Source organism: Canis aureus, chromosome 4 (genome assembly GCF_053574225.1).
Source record: "Canis aureus isolate CA01 chromosome 4, VMU_Caureus_v.1.0, whole genome shotgun sequence".
NCBI classification, from domain to species: domain Eukaryota; kingdom Metazoa; phylum Chordata; class Mammalia; order Carnivora; family Canidae; genus Canis; species Canis aureus.
Genome location: NC_135614.1, coordinates 43,077,982 through 43,090,621, shown reverse-complemented (window position 1 = coordinate 43,090,621; position 12,640 = coordinate 43,077,982). Strand labels below are relative to the sequence as shown.

Sequence of the window (12,640 nt, the reverse complement as noted above, 5' to 3'; positions counted from 1 at the left end):
TTGTCTGTAAAAAGCCAGACATGTGCTGAAATGCACTGAAACAGAACCTGTAAATCTACCTCATTCTTGGCACGTGTGATATTAGCCACACAGAAGCATACATCTCAGGATACAACCTGAATCTGTACAGAAATCCTCTCTAGGGCAGCCCAAATGGCTCAGCGGTTTAGCGCCACCTTCAGCCTGGGGTGTGATCCTGGAGACCCGGGATCGAGTCCTGTGTCGGCTCCCTGCATGGAGCCTGCTTCTCCCTCTGCCTGTGTCTCTGCCTCTCTCTCTCTCTCTCTCTCTCTATGTGTGTGTGTGTCTCTCATGAATAAATAAATAAAATATTTTTTAAAAAAGAAATCCTCTCTAATCACAGGGCATCCTCTTTACTCCATGCTGCTTGGGACCCCCAAAATGAAATTGTCCTGTTTCTAGATTATCACAAAACACACAAAAGTCACTTGGAAAAACATGGTATGGGGTGGGGGAAAGAGGCAGTTAAACTGGCCTCATAGGGATCCCTAGGTGGCGCAGCGATTTGGCGCCTGCCTTTGGCCCAGAGCGCGATCCTGGAGACCCGGGATCGAATCCCACATCGGGCTCCCAGTGCATGGAGCCTGCTTCTCCCTCTGCCTGTGTTTCTGCCTCTCTCTCTCTCTATGACTATCATAAATAAATAAAAAATTTTAAAAAAATTAAAAAAATAAACTGGCCTCATAGAGGCAGGCAATGTGGATGAGTGATAATAGAGATTTGTCCCATGATCTTAATTCTGGGGAGGTAATAGGGAGTAGAAGGGATTGAGGTTTACTAGAGAGCAGTGCCATGTCTAAAGCAAGCAGCCACTCCTCAGCTCCAGCCAATTGTTGCCATGTGATAATGTGATAATTCAGGCCTACACAGACATAAATTCCAATTTCTAAAGAGAAGCCAAAAAATCCATATTTTATGTGAAATAAATGTTGTCAAAATTCACATTTAAAAGAAGTGAAACAACAACTGTACCCTGTAGGCTGCCAGACTGTGATTTCTAAACTAAACTGTCAGACAGAATTAGCCACCGAATTAGCCAAATACTTCCCAGATAGTCTCTTGGCTGCTTTCTCAGGACTCAATGTATTTCCCATTTAGCTTCTTGTTCTACACACTTCTAGCAAACAATGAGCACTTAGTACCTACTATAGGCAAAGCGGATAGACATCATGGCAGGAGTGGGACACAAAATTAAAAACAAAACAAAAACAGGCACAAGACACAGTCTCTCCACCCATACCCTACCCCACCCCACTCCCATAAGTGAAATCTGCAACATGCAAGGGTAGATTCTGACACTTGCTGGGTGATGATAGAGACAGTAAGTGCCTCAGGAGTTTGGACAGAGAGCTTTCCCTGTGGTGTCTGCGAGAGCTGCCCAGAGGAGAGAGCTCTCAAGGCAGGCTTAAAGGGTGGCTGGGGTTGGGATCAGCTGATGACACGCTCTGGCAGAGACAGAGGACTGCGGCTATTACGGAAGACCCCGGCTGGGTAGTTGTGGGAAATTGTTCTGGGGGGATCCAGGCTTCATCCTAAAGATCCCTCAGGAGGGAGCTGGTAGGTGGTAATGGGGCAAAGCTGATGGAAAGGGACCCCCTTATCCTGCCACATTCTCCAGGATGAAGAGGCTGGGCACTGGCTCTGGAGGCCCCTCTGGGCCTGACTCTTCACTTCTTGCGTTTCTATGCAGAATAGACAAGCAGGACAGACCTTCCCATGACAGCTTCTTGTGGGCTGTTTCCTCGGGGGTAGGGGAGATGCCTTCATGGTAATGATCTGGATCCTGAAACAATTCAGAGAGGCAGCAGGGCTCCGAAACAGGCAGTATTTCCTTTTTTTATGATGGTTTCATTTTACATTTTTATTGGCTCTCCACTGATTGCTCTCGGGCTCTCTGACGGGATGTGAGATGCGCTGACATTTATAGAAATCAATACATTAATAAATCACGAAGTTCATAATGTCTGATTTGCTTCTAAATGAGACAGAACTATTATCACCATAAAGTTGCACATAAAATATGCCCAATTGTGATGTATTGTATAGTCTAATCAAAGGCATTTGAGTGAATAACCTTTCCCCAAAAGAAGGAAACAATCAAAGCTGAATAACGTCATTAATAATTCAAGGTATGTCTGCCAAGGCTTCATTTATTAAGTGCACAGTTAAGAGGCTTCTGAGCCGAGTCCTGCAGATGACACCTTGCCATCTTCTCCCTGCCTCTGGGCAGGCAGACATCCGTTCTCCGATGAACTGGCTACAGTCCTTGCATTTGGCAGTACATGTTCCAGTGGAGGGCAATGTCCAATTCCCTTCTCCAGCTAAGAAATGGACCAAAACAATACACACTTTGACTGTCTGGATTATTAAGGGCAGAGGACATGGAGCCATGTAATAACTCTAGGGGAGAAGAGGCAGGAAATTTCTCAGTGATGATCAATTATTAGATCTGTTGACTTAACACTCCAGGCCCCATGTTTCTGGTGTCCACAACTCACAGATGCTCAGCCCTGTTCCCTGGCAATCTGCAGACCAAGGTGCTCTTGCATCCAGAATCTTGTGTTTGCTTACGTCCACTGCAGCTAATACAGAATAATAATATTCCCTTTAGCCAGTTAATGTCCAACCTGAGCTCGCAATTGGATGCTTTTCTGACAGAGTAAGTCACAAAACAAACAGATCTTCCTATATTAAAGAGGAACACATTTAATTAACTAGATCCATCAGAAAAGGCATAATCATGGTCTAGAAAATATCTACAGACTTGATTATTGGATTCTGCCTTTGAGAATCACCCTCAACACTTAACATCATGGACATGACACACAATTGGATAGTTGTCTCCAAAAAAAATAACATTTTTGAGCACCTACTATGTGCATAGAGCACTTTACGTATCTTATCTCATTTAGACTCACAACTACAAGGTGGGTATGATTATAAAATTAGTCTAATAACGATATACCTCCTAGGGACAACCAGATGATTAGATCAATCCTAAAACTATTACCATGCTCTCTGAGCTCCCCAAGACAGGTACTTAATATGAAGATGCATTAATACTGAATTCCAGCAAAAGCTCACCCAGCCAATCTCCATTATTTCCCTGCTTGTGTTACTCTATATGATGTACTGAACTTTACTTTCACAATAACAACAATGAAAAGGTTTATTTGGTTGGATTACAGAGGCTAAACCTACTTTATGAATTTGGTTTTCAGGCCCTTAGCACACTAATTGGGATAATTAAACATACACTAGCTATTCTGACATAGCAGCAGTAATATGATGGAGCTGGCTCATACCCACAGGCTGCACGCTTCACTTCTCAAATCCACATCCAGTGACTTCACATTGATAGCCTGGTGGGAATATTTACACCAAAGATATTAGAAAATGATATCCATCAGGTTTTTCTACCATCCCCAAATGCCAATTGTTAAACATTTACCAGCCCACCAAAGCAAGTCCTCTGCTTGGAAACCCATCACCTGGCAAATTGCCGAGTTAGCTGGAAAGCAGTGAACTACTCTTCAAAAAGCAGGCTGAAAAAAAACAGGCTGAAAGATTGGCTTTTCACACCTTAGTCTGACCTTGATCCATTAAATTTCCATTGATGAGAAAATTCTGTGCCAATCTTGGAGAAGTCCTATTTATGTGGCAATTTTACTTTTCCTGTGAGTAATTTTTTTGACTTCTCTCAGCACCTTCATATTTCCAACTTAAAGCTAGCAATGCCCTTCTCCGTGGATACTTCTACTCCCTTCTCCCCTTCATTTACAGTGAAGTGACATGTTAGCCTCTCAGTCAAGAGGAGCAACAAAATCCCATTTATGCAATCCTCTTGCTTCCTACAGAAATATTCAAGACTCACTTATCCTGGGCAACGTGTCCCCCATCCCCAACACAGGGCAGCCAGCACTCATGAACTGGCCATCTCCATGTGCTGGAACTTCAGGGCAGTAGCCAGCTAAGACCAAAGAAGAGGTGGTAGGAGGTTTCCCACTGCCTCCCGAATGCCAGCTGGCTGTAGGATTTGGGCCTCGTGTGACTAATTGCTCCCTGGAGCTGTGGAGACTACTGGTTCCATCTAAGTAAATCATCCAGAATACTTTTTTCAGATAGAGTCCATTTAAACATCATCTAGAGATTTCCACCTGTGGCTGAGACACTATTTCACAGCCTGGCCAGGGGCTTAACTGGACTGCAATGTTGCCATGGAAGCAAAGGGACACAAGAGTCCCTAACGTATGTGACCTTGCTCCTTGTCCTGAGACATCATTTAGGGCTGCCAACCCTGGGATCTAAATGATTTGCTTCTTTCCTAGTAGTTTGTCTTTCCAGTCTTGTTGGAAAATGTGTGAATTTCATGCTGTCACACAACAGAGTTGTGATTTATGTCACGGTCTGTTTAATGACTTTGTGGACTTTTAATAATCACATTATATTTCTGACAGTTAATTTCTACTACCACCACTTTCCAAGGAACATCTGACACTCCCTTTCCACATACCTCACCCAATATGCTGATCTGAAGGCCACATTCAAAAACACCCTTATTCTGAGAGAAAGGTCACAGAACTGAAATACACTATATATGGAAGAATTTTCAAGTCCATCTAATGGAAATAGCAGTACTCAAAGATTTTTTTATAGGACTCTTTTTTTCAGAAGATTTTCAGGACTGAAGTGTAAATGAATGAGAAATGTATAAATTCAATTTTGCTTAAAAGGGGCAGGAGGGCTTCAAGATTAAGAGAACAAACGCTTGGAGCAAAACATGATTTGAGTTTTATTGAAGCAAGAAGACTGAAAAAAATGTCCAGAACACTCAAAAAATCTTTATCAAAGCTCAGCTCAGCACTCCCGGGACTCATCGTTAAGTTTATAAAATTCAGAGCTGATGAGTTGTGTGTGCTGTGTGTGTCTGAGTGAGTTTATGACTAACCTCCAAGCCCTGGCTATAAGAATCTCAGCCTCCAGGATTATACTTCAAGACCAAATGAAACTCGTCCCTCTGTGCACCACCATACCCCAGCTCCTCACCCTTGGTTCCATACAGGTGCCACTGAGATCTTCACTCATTATAATGGGGTAAATTGTCAACCAAAAGATGGTGTTAAACTCATCCAGAATAAACCAATCAACCATGTTTAAGGAGAGAGAAAAGATCATATTTTCAAATGCCAGCATGCCATCTCTAATACAGTCTTTAATGTAACCAACATAGTTTAGGCACACTGAAAATGAACCATTGGAAGCACTAGAAATATGATTTCAAGAGGCAGCACGGCATTCAATTTTATGCACACTGTCACCTAAATTATTTGCAGCTCAAGTATGTCATGCTCTTTAAATTTCCCTCTGGGCTCAGTTTTCACAGTGTCCCACAGTTTCAATATGTCGTATTTTCATTACCATTTGGTTCAAAATGCTTTCTAGTTTCCATGAGATTTCTTCCTCCATACATGGGTTTCTTAGGAATTCAAACCATGTTGTTTGATTTCCAAACATTTGGAAATGTCTTTTTTTTTCTTCTTCCCTTGATTTCTTGTTTAATTCCACTGTGGGTAGAAAATGTTCTGAATAGGGGCACTGAGTGGCTCAGTGGTTGAATGTCTGCCTTTGGCTCAGGTCGTGATTCCAGGGTCATGGGATCAAGTCCCAAATGAGGGTCCCCAAAGGGAACCTGCTTCTACCTCTGCTTATGTCTCTGCCTCTCTCCCTCTGGGTCTCTCATGAGTAAAGAAATAAAATCATAAATAAATAAACAAATAAAAATAAAACATTCTGAATAATTTCAGTTCTTTAAATTTTGTTGAGATTGGCTTTATAACTCAAGAAGTGGTCAGTTTTGGTCAATGTTCTCTGAGCACTTGAGAATGTGTGAGCTCTGTGGCAGTTGAGTAAAGAGCTCCACTCCTATCAATGGAGATACATTGGTTAATTGCACTGCTTATATCCTCTTTACCCTAATCGATTTTTTTATCAGTTGCTAAGAAAGGAGTTTTGAAATCTCCAGTTATGACTGTGAATTTGCTATTTCTCCTTTTCTCTGTTAGTCTTTGCTTTGTATGTATTTGAAAATTATATTATTTGTGCATACAAATTTAGAATTGTTGTATCTTCTTAATGGATAGTGCCTTCATGATGCAAACTCCCTCTTTCTAGCAAAGGTTCTTGCCTGAAATTCTACTTAATCTGATGTTAACATAGCCACGCCTGCTTTGCTTGATGTGTGTTTGCATGTTGTATCACTTTCCGTCCTTTCACCTCTATCTTTTCTGTGTCTTCAGATTCACAAGCAGTACTGAGTTAGGGCTTGTTTTTTATCTGAAGTTTGTTGTCTTATATCAAAGGTTTCCTCTTTGTCGTTGTATTTCAGGTTTTACTGTGATGTTCTCAGTGTGCTTTCCTTTGTGTTTATCTGCTTGGGTTTATGCTTCTTGAATTTGTGGCTCAATCTCGTTCATCCAGTTTTTTAAATGATCAGTTGTTATCTCTTCAGATATTGCTTGGACATCATTTTTTATCTCCTCTTTTTTAGGAACTCCGGTGGCATATATGTTAGAACTTTTCTTCACATCCAATGTCTCTTTTATGGGCTTGTATTTTCCATGTTTCTCTCTATGTGTATATCAGTCTGTATATTTTTCTCTTAACCTATCACTGAATCACTAATTCTCTTTCCATCTGTGACTATCCTGCTGTTAAACTGATCTATTTAGTTGTTAATCCTGGATAGCATGTTTTTCAATTCTAGGACTTTTCATTTACTTTTATAGGTTCTGATTCTCTAGTGGAATCTCCATCTTTTTATTTTCTTGAGCATATTTCACCATCATTTTAAACCTCACTCTTGATGAATCCAATATTTAGATCACCGATGAATCTATTTACTATATTTTGTCTTCTGTCGGTCCAGTCTCTTAATATGTCTGGCAAATTTTCAATGAGTGGTGAGCATTAGAATACAAAATGTGAACACTATCTGGCTGAGCCTTCAGCTCGTGCAAGGTAACTGAGCAGGAGCAGATGAACTTAATCCAAATGGGGACTGGGCTGTTTTGAGGCTGGATTTCGATCTTTGAAAGACCTGATCTATTTCTGATGTGCCCTTTCTCCTAGAACATTGTCCTCTCCGGGCCAAACTGAAAACCTGAATGTTCACCAGGAACCCCCTCCTAGAAGACTCTGATACCCCATTACACTGTGAGCCTGCCAAGAGCTCCATTTAGCTCTGCAACCTTGGGGTACAGTTCTTGCTTCGTTTCCCTTGACCTCTGTCCCTTGGGATAGCTCAGGCGATTAGGCTTATGTCTATGCATCCATCCCTCCTCTGAGACCCCTCGAGCCCTGAATGTCTTAGTAGAACTGATCCTATTTTTGTCTTCCCAGATTGGTGAAAGTTCTGCTTACGTTTTTGCTCTTAGCAGACCCTTTTTGCTCAGTTTCTCAAGCTCATTATCCATGCCACTTATAAATCAGCATACACTGCGAGATGAACAACAGCATCGACTGTCAAGCCACTTAATGAGTTTTTCTTCCCTCCAGAATCACGGCTTCTAAAGATGGGATACCTTGGTAGCTCTCCAGTGCCTTCAAACACATGTGTTGCTTTTTACACCTGCTCCCCACCACCCCCAGGCTTCAGGTGTCTTTTTGTTGTTACTATGTTAATTTTTTAAAAAATTTTTAATTGATTCATTTTTTTAATCCTCCTTTTCAAATTGTTCTCAGTGAGAAGTCAGCTCTGCTGTAGGAGAGCTCACCATTCCTGGGCCTTTTGGCTTATGTATCATTGCATAGGCTATTCCCTTGTTCCCCTTTTCCTTGAAGATTCAAATAAATTATCACCTTCTCTTGAAGCCATCCCTGTCACCCCTTCCAATCCTATGCCTTCCAGGTGACATTTATCAAGAGCTTTTTCCTTCTTGGCTCCCAAGTGTCTTAGCCAGATCTACACTGCTTGCTACTTGGCATGATTTACCAAGGAAGAGTTCCAGACCAGCAACCCATAGCATCCTATGAATAGGAATATTATATTTGGCTCATGCTGTATGTTCCCAATGTTAAGCTCATTAATAACAGCTAAGAATCAAGATACAATCTTTTAATTGTAGCAGCTCCTGAGAAAAATCTAAAGATCTGGACTCCCTGAACCTAAATTCTACATAATAACAACTGGCTGTGTAAGAGCTGTTCCCCTTTAATGGGGCAATGACTCACCAGTTCTCAGTCCCTGCTAGTCTCTCTTGGTGTATACCTAGCACCTGACTCATCTAAATTCCATACTGACTACTGGTGGCATTTGAGTTTGTGATCTTGGTCTCTGTGTGCATCTCCCAGCCAGTCAGAGAGCTCCATATGAACTGACAGTACATCTTTTCACCTCTTTCCAAACCCATCCCTGGCATGGCAGTGATGGTCAATACATATTTATAGATATACCTCCACAAAAATGCTACCAAGGTGTTTTTAGGGCTATGAAACTATTCTGTGGGATGCTGTAGTGGTGAATATGAGACCATTATACACTTGTCAAAACCCATAGAATTATACCACACAATGAACTCTAATGTAAACTATGGATGTTAGCTAAAAATATTTTAATCTTGGTTCATCAGCTGAACAAATATATCATACCAGGGCTAAGGGGAAACCGTGAGGTGACAGGCATGGGAACTCTGTATTTTCTGCTCAACTTTTCTGTAAACCTAAAGCTGCTCTAAAATTTATCTATTAGAAAAAGTAAATGAATGTAAATGTGATTAATCAGATTGATAAAAGAAAGCAAGTAAATCTGGCAAAATAAGCTTCTCCCAGGGGATTCAGGTCAGGACACAAGACAGAAATATTTATGAGTGGATATCTAACAGTACCACCACCTTTAGGGACAGCAGAAAATAAACCACTGCTGTCTGAGAATGTGGGTGGGAAGTGATCAAAACACACTTAAAGTGAAGGCTGGGCTGTATGACACACTCTCCATCAGGAGTGATGGAAGGAAAAAAAACAAAGGAGTGATGGAAGGACAGGAGGAAGTTCAAATAATGGCCCACAAAGGAAAAACCAAGCTGACCCCTAAAGAGGCCCCAAAAGACCAGCAGGAGAGCAGCAAGTAAAGCCCCCCATTTCCTGTTTTCTGGGACCTGGACCCGCCCAGCTCCATCGTGCCATAGCAGATCTTCCAGGTCTGATGATTTGTCTTACGTTTTGTATTCAGCATACCAGAGGACTTCACCTGCATCCACTCTGCTCACCCGTCCTAATGTGCTAATCAGTTTTTTTCAACAGCCCACCCCCTACTTATCAAGCTTTAGAAGGGAAGAGAGAAGGAGAGAGAAGGGTTGTAGATTGTAAGCTCCAGGAGAGCAGGGAATAGAGTTGTTTCGTTCACTGAAATGCGCATAGTAGATACGTCTTTGATGATGGTTGACCGAGCAAATATAGAATCCTACAAAACGTGCAGATTCAAATGTCAAAGCGGCAGAGGGGGACAATGGGGCCTCTGTTGTGAAGGGTATCACATAAGACACTTTTCAATCAAATATGCGAGTACTTCCAAGGACCCATTCACATCCGTGCATCCTCTGCCCCATGCCATTCCATCTCTCTTCAGGTTGCATGGCTGCATGGCTGCGGGCATGCTCAGTGAGCCCCCTGCTGGGAGCCGTGGGCACTGCGAGGTGACCCATTGCTCTTGCCTGTTCGGACTGTGGGAAAAGAATAGGGAAAAGGTCAGCCCCAGCCCTGCTACAAGATCTCTTTGCATATGTCGAGCTGGATGGTGACCTGGACACCTTCAGAGTGCAATCTCCATGGAAAATAAAAGTATGTTTTGTTTTTTTGATGAATGGATTTGGTAAAATGTTTTCTTACTTTTTCCTAGACATCGCCTGGTGGTATTACCAGTATCAGAGAGGTAAAAAAGTTTAAACTAACTTGACTACTTTGGTCACATTACTTTCAAAAGAAGAGCTTCTTAATCAATTATATTTTGTAATTGTTCTACTCACTCACCAATTTTCTTTGCCCCTTGTTAGCAAACCCTACTAGAAACAGTCGGAAACATTCTTTAGAGACAAGTTATAGGAAAAGCTTTGCTCCCACTATGAAATTGTTATGGTTTTCTCTCATGGGCAACAAGACATATATAAAAGCTCAGAGCCAGTTTGTGGCTCAAGTTAGTCACTGCTTGGAACAAATGACCTGAATTTCTAAGTTCTCTTTTTCCCCATGGTCTTGACCTCCTAATCTACTCAACATTTTCTGGGGTGGTTTTTTCTTATTACTTTATCTCTTTTTATTTTATTATATTTATTTCATATAATCAGTTTTAAGTCCTTTGTGAAACAAAGTGGAATGTGTTTAAATAAATAGGGAGAGAAAAGTTGGTTGACTGGGTGGTAAGTGAGGTAGGAGAAAGGTAGGTAGGTGGGAGGTAAGCAGGCAGAAATCAGGACACAAAAACTCAAATGCCAATGGGGCCAGGAAGGTAGCATAAATGAGCTAAGTGAGCCACAGGTGAAGAAAGGGAGCAATAGAGGCATTGGCTGCTCAGAGGGAATAGCTACTGCTCAGCTCCTGTAAACTATTGCCTTGTGAGAATTTAAGATCAATGTTGTTAGATAATCCCATTTTCCAAGAGAAATTTTAAAAATTGACTTTGTCAACCTCTCATCTTTAAATATTGTCAGTTAATTCCAAAAACATAAAACCCACCACATTTTATACACCAAACAAGACCAATCTTTGGACTACATTCTATGTCGAGGGCCACCATTTTGTAACTTTGAAACTAGATGGATGATTATAAAATCCAACCCAGAGATGCCATGATGGAGAGACTATTTCCTAGTCCAGGGAGAAGGAGCTAGCAAAGGAGACACCTCACTAGGGAGGAGACCAAAGGCTTGGTCCTCCTCCTACAGCTCATAGTCTAGGGGTCTGACTTGAACTCTGGCACAGAGCCCTGCTCTTGTTACTTTGTAAGGTTGGTTACAAACCAATTTGTGGTCTGTGTTTGAGGGAAGCGGAAGCCAGTATAGGAGCACTGGAAGCCAGATCTATAAAAGAGACCCTGGACTAGCTGGATTCTAGGTCCTGTTCTGTCATAAACTGGCTGTGTGACTCAGGCAAAGCCATTTAGTGACAGAGCTTGGAAGAGATCTCCTTAACATGGGCTCCACATGTTTAAAATATCTAATATTCAGATAGAGAGGGTAATGGTCCCTCACTCCCCAACACATACAAGGTTGTAATGGGACAACAGGCATGGCAACATTTTACAGACTAAAAGTACTTTACCAACAGAAAGTATTCTAATTTATTCTTGTTATGTAGTTATCGCCATAGTATTACATTTCTACGTTAATTTTGATGACTATCATTCAAACTCAGTCTGACTTAGTAACTGGTTCACCATTACTTTTAATTTTTTAATAACAAAAGTAACAATAAGCAATATTTTCCCTTGCAGACTCTTAGCAGACCTCAAAAAGAAACTGTCAGGGAGGCTCCCCACCTATTAATTGTTGTCCTCTTCCTCCATCCAAGTAGCTGAGCGGCCCTGCTTCCTTTACTGGGACCACCTGGGCAGCACCCAGGGACTCCCTGGAGGTGGGTGGGAAGTGGGGTAGGTGCAACAGGAGGAATGTGAAAACCTCAGAAGCCCCTTCAGAAATCTCTTCAGAATGTCTTTACAGTGGCTGGAACCAGACAAAGGCTGGGAAGGGAGAGCAGGCATGAGGGAAGGGGATGCTGAGATGTGGGCCCTTCTAGAAAGTTGCCACATGTATAGACAGCTTAGTGTCTTCCATCCACAGGTCATGACACATGATGGTCACAATCAGCATAATTTTAAAAAGGACCAGACTAAAAGTGAGAACAGAGTACATCTCACATTAACAGGGGAAAGTGTTTAAGGAGATTTTTGCTTCAAAATATTTCATAAAATATTTGTTTATATGTTTGTGCATACTGGATTGTGATGTAAATTGTAGCTCTTCCTCTGAAACACAGTAAAACAAAAAAAATTGGGAACCACTGGTTTAAGACATGCAAGCTATTTCCCAGCATCTCGAGCCCCAAAGTCATGAATTTCCTTCAGTGACTGATGTTACCACAGCCTGACAATTAGAAGGTGATGAAAAGCAAAAGCAAAGCAAAGCTTGGCAGTCAGCATCCCAATATTCAGATATTACTGAATCCGATATGGAAATTGATCCTGCTGCCCAGACAGCAAACAAACCATTTATTGATAAAGTTGATTTCTCCCTTAATGAAGTGGGCTTAATATTTGATATTTCAGTAACTACTTAGTGCATTTATAATAAAGGAGATGGTAAGTGCAGCTTATGAAGCAGAAAGATTCTCTCAAACTTCCGCAGAGACTTCCCTGATCTGGTGAAGAATTCAATCACAAGAAGATTAATAGAAATGAGACAACACTGTAAAATAAGTCTTTTTAGCTTCTGGATAAGTTAAACTGGGAAATATATACCAGACACCTGCAAAAATACATCATTTCTTCCAAAAAATATATTTCTGTCTTCCTGGTTTACATTTTCATAGTTCACCTCTTCTCAGAGTTTTAAATATCTGTATACTTTTCAAA

The 12,640-nt window shown here is 41.4% G+C and overlaps 1 protein-coding gene across 5 annotated transcripts in view; it reads left to right on the top strand.

Annotated features, from left to right (window-relative positions):
• The window catches only part of KCNIP1 (potassium voltage-gated channel interacting protein 1), a 338,725-nt gene that overhangs the window by 311,436 nt on the left and 14,649 nt on the right, over positions 1 to 12,640 (top strand). Inside the window, exon 2 of one of the 5 annotated variants that reach the window (XM_077895566.1) lies at positions 9,914 to 9,946. The exons of the other annotated variants lie outside the window; for them this stretch is intronic. Within the exon in view, the coding sequence (XP_077751692.1) occupies positions 9,914 to 9,946 (33 nt within the window). The remainder of the gene's footprint in view (positions 1 to 9,913; positions 9,947 to 12,640) is intronic. 5 annotated transcript variants of the gene reach the window in all.